This window comes from Nycticebus coucang, chromosome 7, assembly GCF_027406575.1.
Source record: "Nycticebus coucang isolate mNycCou1 chromosome 7, mNycCou1.pri, whole genome shotgun sequence".
NCBI lineage: Eukaryota > Metazoa > Chordata > Mammalia > Primates > Lorisidae > Nycticebus > Nycticebus coucang.
The window spans coordinates 124,429,414-124,449,967 of NC_069786.1; the positions used below are offsets into that span (position 1 = coordinate 124,429,414).

The 20,554-nt window shown below is 40.2% G+C and overlaps 1 protein-coding gene and 1 long non-coding RNA gene across 5 annotated transcripts in view; one reads left to right on the forward strand and one right to left on the reverse strand.

Moving 5' to 3' along the window:
- COL4A3 (collagen type IV alpha 3 chain) overlaps positions 1-6,663 on the forward strand; it is a 176,609-nt gene extending 169,946 nt beyond the window's left edge. For all 4 annotated transcript variants that reach the window (XM_053598282.1, XM_053598283.1, XM_053598284.1 and 1 more), the window contains 5 exons: positions 1,253-1,459; positions 2,714-2,891; positions 3,016-3,130; positions 4,792-4,964; positions 5,591-6,663. In XM_053598282.1, coding sequence (XP_053454257.1) covers positions 1,253-1,459; positions 2,714-2,891; positions 3,016-3,130; positions 4,792-4,964; positions 5,591-5,675 — 758 coding nt within the window. In that variant the 3' untranslated portion in view covers positions 5,676-6,663. The remainder of the gene's footprint in view (positions 1-1,252; positions 1,460-2,713; positions 2,892-3,015; positions 3,131-4,791; positions 4,965-5,590) is intronic.
- On the reverse strand, positions 3,118-20,540 carry LOC128590841 (uncharacterized). The gene is made up of 3 exons (XR_008381345.1): positions 20,408-20,540; positions 4,088-4,158; positions 3,118-3,253 (listed from the first exon to the last, which is right to left on the reverse strand). It is a non-coding gene; the product is annotated as an uncharacterized LOC128590841 (long non-coding RNA).
- Positions 20,541-20,554: the final 14 nt, after the last annotated feature.

Genomic DNA, 20,554 nt, shown 5'->3' on the forward strand with positions numbered 1-20,554 from the left:
CTCGTTCAGGGCAGTATGGCCATAGACTTCTGTCTTTAAGTAGGAAGAGGTGGAAGGGGCAAGAAGAGAGTCCCCTCCCTGCAGTGTCCTTAACTCAACAATCCTAGATATTGAAGAGAGAAATATTTTAATTTCCTTCAGCTAATAATTACTTATCAGAATGGTATGTTAGTACATAGTCAGAAAAATATTAATCTTGATGTGACTACAAAAGCAAATTAGTGAGCAGTGCCTGTGGCTCAAAGGATTAGGGTGCCAGCCCCATATGCCGGAGATGGTGGGTTCAAGCCCAACCCTGACCAAAAACTGCAAAAAAAAAAAAAAAAAAAGAAAATTAGTATCCTTACTTAGGAAAGCTGTCTTTTAACTATGCCATTCTTGAATACAATTCAGTAATTCATGTGTGTCCTGAAAAGGAGTCTCTGAAATGTTTCATCCTGAACATAAGCTATTCCTGTGTGTGTCTGTTGGATACCTGGACCAACATCTACCTTTTGCAAAAACTTCCTAGAAGTTTACAACTTTAAAAAGAACTTTCAGTGTTTTCCAGGATTGTTTATTGAATTTATCAAAAGTATAAATCAATTTTTATTATCCATTTAAATAGACTTTCAAGTTTTAGATATTTGACTTGATTTGCTTTTCTCTTACATTATAGGAGATGCCAATCATTTATCTGTAAAAGACATTCACCATATAAGACCTATCAGATGCAGGCCTCTGGGTTAGACCTTACAGGGGCATTCAGAACCTTCCTAAGATATACACAGATATCTGTCGTCAGAGGCACTAGGCACGGTTTAACATTTAATAATATTGTTTTGGCCATTTTATAAGCTATGCTTCTCTAGGATTCCTTTTTATATTTGGGTGTATATACATGTATATATATATTTGGGGATATATGTATGTATATATTTGGCACCACTGTTTAAACACACACACAGGGGTGTGTGCCAAAAAGGTATACACATTTTAAGAGAAAATATAAGTGTATTAAACTTGCAATATGCAAGTCATGTTTGACTTCTGCAATTATAACAAGTGCTCAACATGACTTATATTTATCTTTTGTTACTAGTACATACTGAATATTCAATTTTACTAGTTTAACACAGGTGTTTCCTTTCTTAGAGTATGTATACATTTGGGGGGCAACTTCTATGTATATACACATTTAAATTAGTATTTTGAAGAATACTATGTTTGAGATTTTGTGTGTGTTGCAACATTTGTAATCTGTTTTTTGAAGGCCCACCTGGGTTGGATGGATCGCCGGGTTTGAAAGGAAGACCTGGAGACACGGGACAACCCGCAATCAGGACAAGAGGCTTTGTCTTCACCCGACACAGTCAAACAACAGCCATTCCTTCCTGTCCAGAAGGGACAGAGCCGCTCTACAGTGGGTTTTCCCTTCTTTTTGTACAAGGAAATGAAAGAGCACATGGACAAGACCTTGGTAATGCTCCCAGTTGTGTTGTTCCATATCCAGATTGTAAATTTTAACAGCATGTGGTGCTTCTCTCTGAAATTAAATACAAACGACCCGAGTGTCTGCCAGCACGTTTTAAGGAGAGTAAATAAGACAGAACTGGCTTCACATCTTGATTTTTATTCTGGATTGCAAAAGGCTGGAAAAAGCGCTTTCCTAGCTGGTGAATGCCAGCCTAGCTCATCCTCTTCAATGCAAACAATTTTCACTTCAACCACCTATTTTTGTGCCCAGGAGTTCCACAAAGACCACACTGCCAAACAAGTTAAATTTAAAGAGGAGTCCTTTTATTGAAGAGCTGGCCAGCGATTGCCTCAGTGTCCCAACACCGGGTTTCTGAGAGCAGCCCTGAGTGCTTAAGGGGTCGGGTTTTTAAGGCTTGGTCTGCATCCTGGTTGGGACACAGGCTATCCAGGTGCATTCGGGGAGGGTAGCAAGCAAGCATTGTACAGAAGCAGAATTTTGCAGTTAGTTAGCCATATGTCATACATCTTGGATTTAACATTTTCCCCTATACATCTTAGTTTTCAGTATTTTCCCCCACCTGGTATTGTTTAAAAGTCAGTCCAGGAACAGTTGGTACCTCCAGGTCTGTTTCCCAAGGAGTTAGCCAAGCAAGATACTTGGAATGAACTAGAAGCAAGAAATTAATTAGTACTTTCCCATCTATCTTCGGAGTACTTTCCCATCTATCTTTCATTTCTTTATTTTATTTTATGTTATTTTTTTGAAAGCTTGCAGTCTGGAAATTTTCTAGGAGTTAATTGGTATTTTTTTCCATTATAGCGTAGGCCTGACACCTTTCTCTCTTAGACTAGGCCCACTAGGCTTAACACTATCTTTTTAATCTTAAAAGTAACATCTTTGCTAACGCTTTATCTGGTAATTAGCTATTATGTTTATATGAGTAACTGGGAATACTTTAAACCAAAAACATCATCCCTACTGACCTATACCAGCTGTCAGATTTTAGACTGATTAGAAGGAGCCACAGGAAGTATGAAAGGCGGGAGAAAGACGATTTGTTTGCCTATTGGATCTTTGATTTCTGCCTGAATGAAAACTTCTCAAATACTATGAAACATTTTGCAAGTAACTCTTTTATGTTGTCTTTGCCCAGTTTTTGCCAAAGGTTATCTTTTAACTAATCTCTATGTAGCAGTGATACTGAAAATAACTTTTAACTCCTTGAAAGTGATACCCAGTCTGATGTTTTATTAGGCACTCTCGGCAGCTGCCTGCAGCGATTTACTACAATGCCATTCTTATTCTGTAACATCAACAACGTGTGTAGTTTTGCGTCTCGAAATGATTATTCATACTGGCTGTCAACACCAGCTCTGATGCCAATGGACATGGCTCCAATTACTGGCAGGGCCGTGGAGCCTTATATTAGCAGGTAAAGCTCGAATCCCTTAGTTCTGAATGGGACCGAGCGGATCGGTTCCCTCCTCATGGCGGGTCAGGCGGCACCTCGCGCTGCAGGGTGGTGATGCTGCCATAGTGTCTGTTCCCTGTTCCAGATGCACTGTCTGTGAAGGCCCCGCAACTGCCATAGCCATTCACAGCCAAACCACCGACATCCCTCCATGTCCCCAAGGCTGGATTTCTCTCTGGACAGGATTTTCTTTCATCATGGTAAGGGAACAGGAGAGTCCTAGTAAAGATTACGAATAGATCTTACATTGTGCTGGGTAAGACGTGTCCCCCATAACTGGTGCCATCCGACGTCACTATGTACAATATGCCACAGACATTTGCCTGAAAATCAGAAAATATTGCTTAGAAAAATTTTCAGTTACTTTGGTAAGAGCATTTAAGATATCGATTTTTTTCAGAGGAGATTATCTACAAATTCTAAATCATGACATTTAGGGTGAGTAGTAGATTCCATTTATTGGTGATGGTACACCGTTTTTATGTGACAGCTGCTTTATATACATGTCCTCTGTAATCCTTATGAAAACCCTGCAAGGTAGCTTCTATCACCTGCCCTTTTACAAATAAGAATGAAGCAAAGTTCTTTCCTTCAACGTCTTAAGTAGTAAAACTAAGATTTGAACCACGGTCTGTCTGTTTCAAAGTCTGTGTCTGCTGTACATATGAAGATGAGAACAAAGAAACAGCCTTTAAGAGAAACCTTCCACATGTAGATGCCAAATGAAGAAGGCTACAGACCGGCCGGCTGCATGCACGTGGCTGCAGCATCATTTATAATCTTCTTATATTCACAGCCGTGCATTCACTCAATCACTAAGCCAACAATTGTTTTTTTGTTTGTTTGTTTGAGACAGAGTCTCACTCTGTCACCCTTGGTAGAGTTCAGTGGCCATCATAGCTCACAGCAACCTCAAACTCATGGGCTTAAGCAATCTTCTTGTCTCAGCCAGCCTCCTGGGTAGCTGGAACTACAGGCGTCTACCACAACACCCGGCTAGTTTTTCTGTTTTTAGTAGAGATGGGGTCTTGCTTTGCTCAGGCTGGTCTCAAACTCCTGAGCTCAGGTAATGCATCCACCTCAACCTCCCAGAGTGCTAGGATTAGAGGCGTGAGCCACCACACCCTGCTGGTAGCAACCATTTATTGAACACCTACCACGTGCCATGACTGTTTTAGGGTGCAGAGATGCCAGGATCCAAGATTCCTGCTTTCATGATGTTTATATTCTAGTGAGGAAGATAGACAAGAAGCAGAGAGATAAAAATAACAAGAGCAGTGACAATTCAGGTGGGGAAGGGTACTGTGAAGGGAAGATGGCAAGGTAAGGTGAGACACTGTGGCAGAGACAAGCCAACCAAAGCCTTTCTGAGGTCGCAGTGAAACGGAGCACTCCAGGCAGAAGTAGCCAGGTTGCTTTTTTTCTTCTTTTTTTTTTTTTTTGAGACAAAGTCTCGTTATGTCACCCTCAGTAGAGTGCCGTGGCATCACAGCTCATAGCAACCTCAAACTCTTGCCTGAAGTAGCTGTGACTACAGGCGCCCGCCACAACATCTGGCTATTTTTTGTTGCAGTTGTCATTGTTGTTTAGCTGGCCCGGGCCAGGCTTCAACCCTAGTATGTGGCTGAGCAATGGGTGCTGAGCTAGGGTAGCTTTCTTTTTGGTAACTGTCCTTCAATCTGGAAGAGACCTGGAGTATTAGCAAATCTGAATAAAGTTTACAAAAAGCTTAAGTGATGCTTTATGGGTTTTAAAATTTTTTCTTACTATCTTACATTACAGAAAAAAATAAACCTAGAGAATTGAAAATGTAAGCTCCAACAGACAGAGTTTTTATTCGGATATCTTTTTATTGTGATAGTTCACAAGTGCCGGTTCTGAGGGTGCAGGGCAAGCGCTGTCATCCCCTGGATCCTGCTTACAAGAATTCCGAGCCAGTCCATTTCTAGAATGTCATGGAAGAGGAACGTGCAACTACTATTCAAATTCCTACAGTTTCTGGCTGGCTTCACTGAACCCAGAAAGAATGTTCAGGTAACGATTCAGCATCAAGTTTAATGTGACAATTCGGTTGCCCAACTCTTCAAAGGATGCTGTGTTAGCTTTTCTTTACCAGCATGTTGATGTGCTCACATTTTAAAAATTCCCCCAGGCCAAGAAAATCCTGTTCACCTTGGCACTCCCGGTCCACAGGTGTTCTTGAATCAACAAATAGGCATGATTTCGTACCACTGTACCAATAAGGACAAAATCTGTGTTGTGTCACCACTAAACATATTTAATATTTATATATAAATGTATAAATATTATTGGATAAAACCATCAAATGACTGACTAATCTTAATTTACTATAGTTACCTGTATGTAATTTGCTTGGGAATGGCGCATACTGAAAGGGTAGGCGTAGTCTTTGTTAGGAAAAAAAGATGGTTTGTAAGCTTTCATCAAAGCCTCCGTTTCTTTAGTGCTGTTGATATATGAGTAAAATTATAAAATGCCAACATATATAGCTTTTCAGAGACACTCCTCTTCCACAAAGGGAGATACTTCTGTAATAAATTTTGGGATAGCTGTAATATTGATTAGTAAAACTCAAACACAGCAAAAACTGCCTTTTTATTTAGAAATCGGGGATACTTTCTGATTTGCTTTTATTTCAGAAAACCTACTCCATCGACTGTGAAAGCTGGAGAATTAGAAAAAATAATAAGTCGCTGTCAGGTGTGCATGAAGACAAGATACTGAGGAAATCAAAGAAAGCAGAACTACGGTTTTCATCCTAAAGAACAAAGTAATGTCTCAGAACACGCTTTCATTCAGGTGTTTTTCTCTAACCAAACGATATTGCTCTAGGATGGCTTAGTACAAAGTTTCAATCTGTTTCCCCACACAACAGAGCATTTCTTTTAAGTTAGTTCTGTGATCTTGGCCTCTAAATCTGTGTTATTTCAAAGTTCCCAGCAGCAAGGCAGCAACTTTCACAAAGGATCACTGAAAACCTATTCCACTTCTATCCCAAGCACTATCAAAATGGTGACTGTCTACACTCTGAATGCTTCAAGTTAAGAAATATTTCGTTTGCTCGATTCCCAACATTTGTCTTTTTCTCTTCCAGTCTTTGAGACTCAGGGAGGCTATATCAGTCTTAGATTGCCCAGTCACCCCTGCACTTGACACCTGAGTAGAGAATGGGGGCAGGTGGAAGACTGAGGCATCAGGAATAAAACTGGACTTTCAGACCTGTTGAGTAACCTAAGGCCTAAGGGAACACAGGATTGAACTGAGGTTCATGGATTTTCCAGGATGCTTTCAAACTTATCCAAGACTAAAGGCAAAAGGGGATTCCCTGAATGGAACCATAATAGCCTTGGACATGCTGTATGGTTTTGTTTTGTATTTTTTCAAAGAAATTTTTGGGTTTTTTTTTATTGACTTCATTTCATGGTAGCTATAAAGCTTGCTTGTATTCAAGGTAGATAAAAATTTCCCCTACTAAATTAAACTTAACAGGATATTGTTACACACATACTATAAAATGTGTTTAACTTTAACTTCTCTTTTGCCAGCACACACAAACGAGGACACTACTTATGAGTTGAGCACTTTATCGCCCTCCCTATAAACAATGGTGCATACCTTATTTAAGTGCATAGTTCAATACTCCTCCATGGAAGAACTTCAGGCACTTGTTGGCTTATCAGGCTCAGAATATTTTTTCTTTGCTCTAAATATTTCATTGCTCTGGGTTTTATAGATTTATATTCCTTTGTTACTTTCCTAATTCTTCCTTTATAAAAAATGTTTTATGTCATATATTCTTCTAAGCCATATTGAAAGAGTCCACTGTTTAAAAATCTTAATGTACTAATTGTATAACTTGGCCGCTGTATGCCTTAAAACTTTCTTTTCAGTGTGTTGATACATTCCCAAGGTTATTAAATCTGATTTCACAAAAATTTTGTTCAGAATCAAGCCATGTCTCAGGCACTGTGCTAAATTATAGAGACACAAGGAGGACAAAAGAGTCTTGTTTCTGATCTAACAACCTAGAAAAGGTGACCCACTGCTGTAAGAATCTCACTTATATGAGTGAGATTCCCCTTTTTTCTTCTGTTATCACTGTTTTTATATTTCATCATTATAATTAAGCAGGCCTGAGTATAAGTTTAAAAATAAGGTCTGTGCCCAGGGAATGCTGAAGACTTCAAGCTCCTCTCAGTCATCCAAGAAGCTAAGGTCTGAAAGATGTTAAGAAAACAAAGATCCACCAAACATTAAGACCCACTTATACTTGATGATAGCACTATTCACGAGTCTGAGAGGCCAGCATCCCAGACAACGCTTTGAAGATGCTTCCTAATCCTCCTAGGTGGAATTGGTGGTGCTAATACTTAAATTCAGCTATTGCGTCAATCTCAATTGCTTTGTAAGTAAATACCTAAGACGAGAAGACAGCACAGACTGTGACCAGGATTTTCATTCTTCGCTGCTCACTTGATTGCTGTCATCATTTTTACATCTAAACTAACATGTGCAGCGTTTTACTTAGATTACAACTTTTCTGCTATAAAAATATTGTACTGTAGTGGCATAGCTAATCTCCGCAAACCCCTTCAGGACGCTAGTTCTCGAGATGTCTGAGAACTTATTACAAATGCAAATTCTATGGTCCACTCCAGACCTGCAGACTCAGAAACTCTGGGGGTAGGGCCCCCAAATCACAAGCCTTCCTCGTGATTCTGATGCACTCTAGAGATTAAAACAACACTGCAGGCTGTTAGTTCCCCGGGAGGGCCACAGCTGCTCCCCCCGTGCCTGTGCCTGCCTCTTTCAAAAGTCCAGAATCACAGATGAGCTGAAAGAAACCTACTTTTCCGGGCGGCACCTGTGGCTCAAGGAGTAGGGTGCCGGTCCCATATGCTGGCGGTGGCGGGTTCAAACCCACCCCTGGCCAAAAACCACACACAAAAAAAAGAAATCTATTTTTCCTCGTAAGTAAAGCCCTAGATTGGTGCTACTGCCAAATGACTGGCTGCTGCTGGTCCCTCGGCTTCCTTCTCATGCCCTCTCACAGTATTTACCTTCTGAGGAAGACAAGTGATGCTAAAACCTTCAATTCCAATGAAGCCATATGAACAGTTGTTCAGTCACACTTCTAAGACTTTACTTCGAAGCTTCGGCATTAAAATACCACTCATGTGCATTACTTCCCAGATACATATGAGTAGCTTATAAAATTATGGAGATGTAACATTACAGGTAAAATGTAACTACCTTGTTTCTTTTCAATTTGAGGCTTCAACTTTGGAATTTCACAGTGTGCTAAAATAATGGATTTCTCAGAGGTCTTTCTGCAAGATAAACATTAAGTAACTTATTTATAAAGGTATTAAAGTAATGCTTAAATTTGAATTTTCTTGCTAACTTACAAAGATTTTCTACGTATCAAATATAACTTGCTACTAAACTTAATTTAATATTTACTCTATAACCAAATGAAATATATTTAAAATATATTGGATATTTTATATTGTTATACCCTGATAAGATTATAATATTTTAATGTACTAATATTTCTGTAATTATATCTAAAATATTATTTTGTTGTAATGCCTAAGAATAAAATTGAAAAAAATGGTATATGGTCTTCTTTTTTTTTAAATGGAGATTATTTTTGGATTGTAAAAATAATAGATGTTCCCTGTAAAAATAGACAATACAGAAGTATGAAGGAGAATATAAAAACGGCCAGGGTGTAGTCCTCACCCTCACTCAAGATAACTGTTAATTAAGCCATAAAAGTCTTCCAGACTTTTTTCTAATAAATGTATTTTAAAACAAAAATTAGATAAAAGCATGCTATTTATCACCAGATTTTTTTTTAACTTAATATACTGTAGACATATTTTCATTCCAATAGCTGAGAATTAATCATCATTTGCACCATCATCCGTTGTGTAGGGTTATAAGTCAATGAATCCTCAATTACTGTTTCTAGGTCACTTCACATTTGTTCAATTATCTCTGCAGAATCACAGCATTTACACAATCTTAGGCTTTTGATACACTGTATACACAAAAATGCTCTCCAGAAAAGTTCAGAATGCTCAGCTACACCAATGTAATGAAAACACTTGTTTCCTTATGACTTTACCAATAATGAATATTGCTGTTCCCTCACATCTTTGCCTACCTCATTGTTTTATTTACATTTTCCTCATTATCAGTGAGGCTGAACATCTGTCCCTTTTAAATAGTATTTAAACAAAAACAAAAAACAACAAACTATGGGGCGGCGCCTGTGGCTCAGTCGGTAAGGCACCGGCCCCATATGCCGAGGGTGGCGGGTTCAAACCCAGCCCTGGCCAAACTGCAACCAAAAAATAGCCGGGCGTTGTGGCGGGTGCCTGTAGTCCCAGCTACTCGGGAGGCTGAGGCAAGAGAATCGCTTAAGCCCAGGAATTGGAGGTTGCTGTGAGCTGTGTGATGCCATGGCACTCTACTGAGGGCCATAAAGTGAGACTCTGTCTCTACAAAAAAAAAAAGAAAAAGAAAAAAAAACAACAAAATATGAAATCTCATAAGGAAGGAAACTTCAGGCTGTATTAAATGACAAAAAGATATAATCAAGGGAAGAAACAGAATGAATAAACAGTGATCCTGGGTAATAATTCTAGGAGACCACGGAAATTGCTCACAAAAATATTTTAGAAACACTCTCATAATTGGACTAAAATAATCTGAAAACATTTTGAGTAAAACTCACTTACTGAACTTATTTTAATGAGCTTATTTTTACTGCAGGTGTTAGCAGAAGAACAAATCCTGAGTTAGAGCACATTCTCTTTCTCTAGACTTAGATGCTTGTTCAGAAAGAAACATTTTGATTAGTCTCTAATGGGTTCTTAGCAACCTACTAGCAGGGCACTGACAGAAGAGTGAGTACTTCCTTCAATATGTGCCCTAAGCACCATCCTAACTCATCTCACACCAATCCCAGCTCTGCCTATTAGAAACTAAGAGTCAAGCAAACAGAGGAAAAGAGAACTGGTTTTCAATAATGAGGCTAAATTTAAACATTCAGATAAATATGAGCCTTCCTAGGATATTACAAATTATATGATTTTTCTAAAAAAGTTGGCATTGCTCAAAACCTTTTTAGAAGTATTACTTTGGAAGTATTTTCAATTCTAATACATGGGTCAAACAAGGACATGGTTTCATTCCTTTCTATACAAGATCTACAGCATGCTCAGTAAGTGTGGCTTTGCAGCATCTACGCAGATGAGGAGACAAGTAAACATATTTACCTGATAAACATGAGGTTTACAGTCTAATATGGGAAAATAAGACAAATACACGGATGATTATAAATTGTACAGAATATGGTGTCATGAAAAGACACCAAATCGGGGTTCAAAAGTTGGAGGCCTTCGAAAATAATTCATAAGACAGTGGACATTTTAAGTAGTCCTTTAAGTGCAGTTGGGATTTCAAGAAGCAGACGGTAGGCTTGGTGCCTGTGGTTAGGGCACTGGCCACATACACCGGGGCTGGCGGGCTTGAACCCGGCCCAGGCCTGCTAAACAATAACTATAACAAAACAAATAGCCAGGCACTGTGGTGGGCGCCTGTAGTCCCAGCTACTTGGGAGGCTGAGGCAAGAGAATTGCTTAAGCCTAACAGTTTGAGGTTGCTGTGAGCTGTGACGCCACAGCACTCGTCCAAGGGCAACATAGTGAGACTTTTTATCAAAAAAAAAAAAAAAAAAGCAGAAGGTAGTCAGAGGCAGGATGGCATTCCACATTGCCAAAACAACACGGATAAAGGGAAACACTTAGGAAAAATAAAGCATTCACAGGGAAAAATTAGAGGCCAAGAATGTATGATACATAAGGTCGAACAATGAAATTTGCGAACTTATCTTAGAAAAAGTGCTACGTACCTCATTGCTGAATATCACAATGGTCACACTTAAGGTACTCCTCTTGGGAAGCTATGCACTGACGCCAGGACCTACTCCACCTTTCAAAGCAATTTTGGAATTCTTTTTCTGGAATGGCCAATATAGCTGCTATACAAAGATCTGACGATTAAGTTCACAAACTCATCCTAGGAAAAGTACTTTGAAGGGTGGACTAGCATCAGGGCTAGCTTCCCAAGGTAAGTGCTTTAAAGGTGACTGTAAAGATACTCAGCAATGAGGTATGTAGCACTTTTTCTAGGGTTGACTTCTCAACTTAATTGACCTTGTAGGATTATATACACACACATACACATACACAGTGGTAAATAAAGTGGCATTGCAGAAGGTTAAGTCCATGTTAGGGACAGCTTAGAACACTAGGTTGAACTTGTACTTCATTCGTTGCTATTAGAGATTCAGTAAAAGATTTTGAGCAAAAGAGTGGAGTTATCTTATAAACAATAACTTGGAAAATCTACTGGACTTGTCAGGCTCCTTCATAGTTTCAACTGTAAAAATTACTGGATTTCTTCTGTGATTTGTGGATAACCATAAATTATCTGTTGGAATGTTACAATGTGTAAAAATAGACTCTCTGCAGACCCAACGTCTAGGAGGATATATAGACAGAAAAAGACTGGAGATGGGGAGGCCAGTTGAAGGGATAACAGCTCAGGTGCTAGGTAATCGTCTAGCAGTAGGAACAGGAAGGGCAGATAAAGCACATAGCTGGCACTGAAGAGCAAGAATTCTGAGGGTGGGGGATGCATTAGTCAGGGTTCTACAAAGGAACAGAATCAAGTAGGATAGATGGATGGAAAGATGGATAAACAGATCTATGAAAGGGGATTTATTGTGGGAATGGTCTCACAAATTGTGGAGGTTGAGAAGTCCCCCAGTAAGTCATCTGAAAGGTAGAGAACCAGGAAAGCTGGCAGCATGGCTTAGTCCAAGTTCAAGAGCCTGAGAACCTGGGGGGGCTGCCAGTACAGTCCCAGAGTCCAAGGACCGCAGAAATCTAGAGTTCTGATGTCCAAGAGCAGAAGGTGGATGCCCCAGCTCTAGAAGAGAGAGAGCAAATTCCTCTTTCTATTCTATAGGGGCCCACAGCTGATTCCGTGGTGCCTACCCACACTGGGTGACGGAGGATCTTTCTTACTCAATCACTGATTCATATGCCAATCTCAGAAACACCCTCCCGGGCCTGCCCATCAATTACACTGTACCACCTATCTGTGCATGCTTTATTCCAACCAAATGGGCACCTAGCATTAACCATCACAAGGTGGTGGGAGGCAGGGAAAGAGACAATGTCAATTATTTTGAACCTTGATGACTCAAAAAATAATCTTCCCATTAACTGAAAAAAGGAATTCAGGAGAAGGTATCTGGATTGAAAAGAGGGGGGGAAATTGAGTTTAAAATCCTGTTGAGACCAAAGCTCCAGTGGGACACATGGAGAACTGGCTAGAACTCACCCAATAGGGTGAGACTAGACAAATGTGCTAAATTTAGAGAAGGAAAACCCACCATGGATCTATATTGGACAAAATGAGCGATTACAGTTCCCAGGTAAGGGAGGGAAAATGCTTTTTGCCTCCTTTGAGAATCTACTACCAGATGATGTTAAGTATACCTTTGAGGTTCAATACTCTGTTTCTTTAACAAAATCAAATGATATAGCAAAATAAAGGAGGATCCAGATTATCAGAGAAGAACATTAGGTTGGATTAATGGATCACAATCTTCATTTTAAAGTTATTTCAAGGGCAGCGCCTATGGCTCAAGGAATAGGGCGCCAGCCCCATATACCAGAGGTAGTGGGTTCAAACTCGGCCCCAGCCAAGAACTGAAAAAATAAATAAATAAATAAAAGTTATTTCAAAATGGTTTATCTTTGGTGGGGGGACAGGAATAAAAACCAACTTTCAAGTGATTAAGAAGTGAAAGGTTGACTGGCTGGAGAAGATGGTGGCCAAGTAACAGCTTCTTTGCAACTGGGCGTGGTGAGAAGAGAGAGAAAAGAGGCATCTCTGGCTGTTGGGATCTTCCCAGAAACATCCCTTTAGGGACACAGGGAGACAGTGAGAGACTTCTGGACCCCCCAAGGAGTATAAAAACAGTGGAGAACTGGCAAGTGGTGGGTGCATTTGGTTGGAGGCTACCTGCAGTTATAACTACAGCAACAGTGAGATTATCAACAGGAAAGGCCTTACCTGTGGGCTGTTTTGTTTTTTTTTGGACTTGGCCACTTAATTGAACTACCTTGGGCGATCCTGGTAGAGAATGCAGATGACTTTGAATGTTGTTTAGGGCCCTGGACTAAACCATTGAACCAGAAGGGAGCTAATATTATTCAGCTGTTGGCCACCCGCACAGCCACTGTGGGAGAACTATCCCTGAAGCTTCTGCCCTTGGGCTGGCAGTGTGAGGATCAGCTGGGAGACCTTGGGCAAGTAACCTAGTGACTAAGCAGCCCGAAGAGCGGAGATCTCAGTGTTTGGCAGATTAGAACCTTGGCCCTCAGGGGCAGAGTGAGCCTGGTTTGGATGCACTAGATAAGTGAACAGTCACTTCAGGAGAGAGCCTAGTGACAAGTGATTTCCTGGGAAAGGTTCTGCTTAGCCAAGGATAACAGTTCAAAGTGCTTTTTAAGCAGGCTGAGGAGACATTTAGGCTCTCCAGCCTGCAGGGTCTGAGAAATCAGCAGAGGCCTCCAGTCTCCATCTCATACAGCTGTTATCAGCACTGTGATTAATATCTCATACCCCAGAAGATCACCTATTGCCCAGACACTATTCAGTAAGATATATATATTGGGTTTTTTTTCCCCCTCTTTTTTTTTAATTTCAACATTTCCCCTCTAGACTATCCCTTTCCCCCTTGTTTTCTTTCTTCATTTTTCTAGTTTAAATACAATTTTCCATTGTTGCTTTCTTTAACAATTAGAACTTCATTTTTGCCAGTGTTTCTGCCCCTATTATTTGGTTTTTCCCCCAATTTTATCCCTTAAGGGTTGTTTGTTTTGATTTATAGCATTTTTGTCTTTCCTCTGTACTTGGTGGATGTGGGATACTGTGTCTGAACAGGCTGTCAAAGAGCTGCTGACCTCAAGGGAACCACCCAACCCAGCACCCCCAGAGGTCGGGGTGGGGGTTAAGGTTGGGTATACACCTATATTACTCCTGTCTCCCTCTTTCTGAGCCTCTTTTCTTTTTGTCAATATTCCCTTTTACTCACCCCCTCTCCTTTCCCTTTTTTTTTTTTTCTTTTTTAAAATCTTTTTTCCCCTCTTGCTCTTCAATCTTCTCATCCTTTTGGTCCTGTACCAAAAGGACTCATCAAAACTTAGCACAGAGGCACAGTAACTTAAAGAGCAAGAGGAAGTGAAAGGAAAATCAGGGCAAGGAAACAGATAAAAGAATACACTCATCAGGAAGAATCAGCAGAAAAATCCTGGCAACATGAAAAACCAGTCCAGAGCAACCCCCCTAAGGGACGGAGAGGTAGCTACTGCAGAGGATTCCACCTATAAAGAAATGTCAGAAATGAGACAAGGAGAATTTAAAATACAGATAATGAAAACAATGAAGGAGATGGCTGAGAAAGTGGAAAACGACCAAAAAACAATGAAGGAAATTACTGAGAAAGTGGAAAATAACCAAAATGAAATCCAAAAACAGAATTAAATAAGAGATGAACGATATGAAGAATATAGAAAGGATATAGCGGAGCTGAAGGAACTGAAGCAGTCAATTAGGGAACTTAAAGATGCAATGGAAAGTATCAGCAACAGATTAGACCATGCAGAAGAAAGAATCTCAGAGGTATGGGGCGGCGCCTGTGGCTCAAGGAGTAGGGCGCCGGTCCCATATGCCAGAGGTGGCAGGTTCAAACCTAGCCCCAGCCAAAAACCACAAAAAAAAAAAGAATCTCAGAGGTAGAGGACAAAGCTCTTGAGATAACTCAGATAGTTAAAGAGGCAGAAAAGAAGAAAGAACAGAATGTTCACTGACAGAATTATAGGACTTTATGAAGTGTTCAAACATACAAGTTACAGGTATTCCAGAAGGGGAAGAAGAATGCTCCAGGGGAATGGAAGCCATACTAGAGAATATCATAAATGAAAATTTCCCAAATATCACCAAAGATTCTGACACACTCCTTTCAGAGGGATCTTGGACCCCAGGTTGCCTCCATTCTAATACAGCTTCTCCAAGACACATTGTGATGAACCTGTCCAAGGTCAAGACAAAAGAAAAGATTTTGCAAGCTGCCAGGAGTAAGCTCCAATTGACCTATTGGGGCAAATCCATCAAGGTGACCGCAGACTTCTCCAATGAAACTTTTCAAGCCAGAAGACAATGGTCATCTACCTTTAATCTACTTAAACAGAACAACTTCCAGCCCAGAATTCAATATCCTGCTAAGCTAAGCTTTAAAATTGATGGAGAAATCAAATTTTTTACTGATATGCAAACACTGAGGAAATTTGCCACAAAAAAGACCAGCTCTACAAGAAATACTTCAACCTCTTCTACACACTGACCATTACAAGGGACTACTAGCAAAGTAAGCACTCAGAAATTAAAAGACAAAACCTAGCTTCTACAATGACGCTAAAAACTAAGCAATGGACTTTCACTTATTATTTATTATCTCGATAAATGTTAATGGCTTGAACTTCCCACTGAAGAGGCATAGATTGGTTTATTGGATTAAAAAACACAAGCCATTGGGTGGCGCCTGTGGCTCAGTGGGTAGGGCGCGGGCCCCATATACCAAGGGTGCCGGCCAAACTGCAAAAAAAAAAAAATAGCTGGGTGTTGTGGCAGGTGCCTGTAGTCCCAGCTACTTGGAAGGCTAAAGCAAGAGAAATGTTTAAGCCCAGGAGTTGGAGGTTGCTGTGAGCTGTGTGATGCCACAGCACTCTACCGTGGCGATAAAGTGAGACTCTGTCTCTACAAAAAAAAAAAAAAAACACAAGCCATCCATTTGCCATCTGCAGGAAACACACAGTCTCAACAGACAAACCCACGGCTAATATCTTACTGAATGGAGTAAAACTCAAACCTTTTCCACTTAGACCTGGAACCAGACAAGGTTGTCCTCTGTCTCCATTACTATTCAACATAGTGCTGGAAGTTCTAGCCAATACAATTAGGCAAGACAAGGAAATAAAGGAATTCCAAATAGGAACAGAGGAGGTCAAACTCTCCCTCTTTGCTGATGATATGATCTTATACTTAGAGAACCCCAAAGACTGAACCACTAGACTCCTGGAAGTCATCAAAAAATACACTAATGTCTCAGAATATAAAAGCAATGTCCACAACTCAGTAGCCTTTGTATACGCCAATGACAGCCAAGATGAGAGGCTAATTAAGGACATAACTCCCTTCATCATAGTTTCAAAGAAAATGAAATACCTAGGAATATACCTAACAAAAGAGGTGAAGGACTTCTATAAAGAAAATTATGAAACCCTAAGAAAGGAAATAGCAGAGGATATTAACAAATGGAAGAACATACTATGCTCATGACTAGGAAGAATCAACATTGTTAAAATGTCTTCCCAAAGCAATCTACCAATTCAACGCCATCCCTATTTAAATACCAGCATCGTATTTTCAAGACTTGGAAAAAAGGATTCTGCATTTTCTATGGAACCAGAAAAAAATCCCGTATAGCTAAGGCAGTTCTTAGTAATAAAAATAAAGCCGGGGGCATCAGCATACCAAATTTTAGGCTGTACTACAAGGCTATAGTGGTCAATCCAGCACAGTACTGGCACAAAAATAGAGACATAGACACCTGGAATCGAATAGAAAACCAGGAAATGAAACTAACATCTTCCAACCACCTAATCTTTGATAAACCAAACAAGAACATACACTAGGGGAAAGAATCTCTATTCAATAAATGGTGCTGGGAGAACTGGATATTCACATGTAAAAAACTAAACTGGACCTGCACCTCTCTCCGTTCACAAAAATTGATTCAAGATGGATAAAGGACTTAAATTTAAGGCATGAAATGATAAAAATCCTCAAAAAAAGCACAGGAAAAACACTGGAAGATATCGGCCTGGGGAAAGACTTTATGAAGAAGACAGCCATGGCAATTGCAACAACAACAAACAATAAACAAATGGGACTTCTACTAAAAAGCCTCTGTACAGCTAAGGAGACAACCTACACAATAGGAAAGGATATTTGCATATTTCGAATCAGACAAAAGCTTAATAACTAGGATCTATAGAGAACTCAAATTAATCTACATGAAAAAAGCCAACAATCCCATACATCAAGGGGGAAGAGAGATGAACAGAACCTTCTCTCAAGAAGACTGACGAATGGCTAGCAAACATATGAAAAAATGCTCGTCATCCTTAATTATCAGAGCAGCAGTTCTCAACCTGTGGGTTGGAACCCCTTTGGGGATCGAGTGACCTTTCACAGGGGTCGCCTAAGACCATCCTGCATATCAAATATTTACATTATGATTCATAATAGTAGCAAAATCACAGTTATGCAGTAGCAATGAAAATAATTTTATGGTTGGGGGGTCACCACAACATGAGGAACTGTAACAAAGGCTCGCGGTATTAGGAAGGTTAGAACCACTGTTTAGAGAAATGCAAATCAAAACCACCCTGAGACACCATCTAACCCCAACGAGAATGGCCCATATCACAAAATCTCAAAACTGCACATGCTGACACAGATGTGGAGAGAAAGGAACACTTTTTTTTTGAAACAGAGTCTCACTGTTGCAATGAGTAGAGTACCATGGCGTCACAGCTCACAGCAACCTCCAACTCTTGGGCTTAAGCCATTCTCTTGTCTCAGCCTCCCAAGTAGCTGGGACTACAGCACCCACCACAACACCTGGCTATTTTTGGTTGCAGTTTGGCCAGGGCTGGGTTCGAACCCATCACCCTCGGTTTATGTGGTTGGTGCCAAAAGGAACAATTTTACACCGCTGGTGGGACTGTAAACTAATACAACCTTTTTGGAAGGAAGTATGGAGAAACCTCAAAGAACTCAAGCTAGACCTCCCACTTGATCCTGCAAATCCCATTACCACGCATCTATCCAGAAGGAAAAAAAACCTTTTATCATAAGGATACTTGCCCTAGACTGTTTATCGCAGCTTGCCCCCCAACACAGGAATGCATTAACAAGCTGTGGTATATGTATAACATGGAATACTACTGAGTCATTTAAAAAAATGGAGACTTTACAGCAATGGTTCTCAACCTTCCTAATGCTTTGAGCCTTTAATATAGTTCCTCTTGTCGTGGTGACCCCCAGCCATAAAATTATTTTCATTGCTACTTAATAACTGTAATTTTGCTACTGTTATGAATCATAATGTAAATATCTGATATGCAGGATGTATTTAGATGACTCCTGTGAAAGGGTTGTTTGACCCCAAAGGGGTGGCGACCCACAGGTTGAGAACTGCTGCTTTACAGACTTTGTATTAACCTGGATGGAAGTGGAACATATTATTCTTAGTAAAGCATCACAGGAATGGAGAAGCATGAATCCTATGTATTCAATTTTGATATGAGGACAATTAATGAAAATTAATGACACAGTGGGGGGTAGGGAAAGAGAAAGAGGGTGGAGCAGAGAGAGAGAAGGAGGGAAGGGGTGGAGGAAAGGAAGAGCAGGGAGAGGGAAGGAGGGAGAGGGTGTGTCTCAGTGTGTGACACATCTTGTACCCTCAATAAATCCCCAACAATAAAAAAAAGAAAAGAAAAAAAGGAGCATTGATAGGGATCATTCAAAAAAAAAGGGAATAACAAAATAAAAATGATGAAAAACAAAAATGAATAAACAAAAACAAATCAGTACTCTAAGAAGGAAATAAAGGGGAATGGAAGAGAGAGTAATTAACTATCAAGACAATTAAAGTAACAACCTTAAAGCACAGACGTGATTTGTTTCAGCCTGTGGGTGGCAGCATTAGGAAGGTTGAGAACCACTGGTTTAGAGTAATCACGTGAGCTAGGACCTATGTTCACTATTATTAAACACAGAACATCCTGAAGATAGTTTAATGCCAGGAAAAAACATTAAAAACAAAACACATTCACTTTAAAACACTCTAAGTAGCTACATCAGTAAGTAGGTTAAAAAAAATAGTGTTGTGTGGCGCCTGTGGCTCAAAGGAGTAGGGCGCCTGCCCCATAATACCAGAGGTGGTGGGTTCAAACCTGCACGGGCCAAAACCTGCAAAAAAAAAAAAAAGTGGAAGGTTTAGTGGCCAAAAACTGCAAAAAAAAAAAAAAAAGTAGATTCAAGAAGAACATTCTGATTTCCCTTTTTCTACCTGAAGGCAGGAGACAAAAATGTCCACGTGAAAAGTCCCCTCTCCATACCAGGAGGAAGATATTCTTATCACCAGAGAGTCAAAGCCAAGAGGTATCTGACCAAACAAATTCTGTTAAACTAACCCTTATCTTCCTAGTCACTTCTAACCATTAACTGCCCTAATCCAAAATCCTTTGTTTTTTTTTTCATATTTTAGCAATTTACTACTCTTTGTCCAACCTATTATATAGGCTTTGGAGCCTTACTTCTTCTTTGGATCTTCATTTGTCTAGTGAAGGATCTGGCATAATGTAAAAATTACTAAATCAAATTTGTAAGCTCTCTTCCTGTTAATCCGTTTTATAACAGTTTAATTCTCAGGTCCAGCTTAGATCCCAAGAGGATAGAGGATATACCGTATTTTACTTTCCCTACACCACTATTAAAAAGGGGCTCAAGAACGCAATTCAGGGGGCTTCCCAAATTATTATACTTGAAGAATGACAACATCAATGGAATATATTTAGATTCTAGAGGAGTACGTAACTCACGTGTATGTCTTTGTTTGCTTGTTTCTAAAAGTAGAGGCATAGGCCGGCCATGGTGGCTCACGCCTGTACTCCTAGCACTCTGGGAGGCCGAGGCGGATGGATTGCCTGAACTCAGGAGTTTGAGATCAGCCTGAGCAAGAACGAGAAAATAGCATGGCATTGTGGCGGGTGCCTGCCTGTCGTCCCAGCTACCTGGGAGGCTGAGGCAAGAGATGGCCTGAGCTCAAGAATTTGAGGTTGCTGTGAGCTATGACATCATCTACCCAGAGCGACAGAGTGAAATTCTGTCTCAGAAAACAAACAAACGAAAAAGAAACAGAGGCATACAAAGTATTCTGTTCTTTGGCCTCCCTCCATCCCTAGATTCCACAGGGGAGCGTCAGTAGTTAATGGCTTGGGCCCAGAAACAGTTCTCTAGAAGCTAAAAAGATGGCCAACTAACTTCCCCTCCTCTCAGATTCTCACCTGGTAAAAACAATGTCTGATAATTAGAGGGCTTAAAGGGTAATTAAAATTGGAATGCATGATTAATCACAAGAGGAACTGGGTAACTACAAGGACTCTTAGGCTTTGCCCTGGAAATTTTGATGTAGATGGCACAGAAAAAGTTATTCTAACTAGCTACCGAAGGTTTACCTGGCCAACACGAGGTTTTCAAAGACCACAAACTCTTAACAAAGCCTAAACAAGAATCCAGTCTAAGTCCCACGGAGATGATACTCGCAGTCCGCGCACTTTGCCCACAACAAATATGTCTCCGTATGGCCGTCCCCCGGTCTCCGC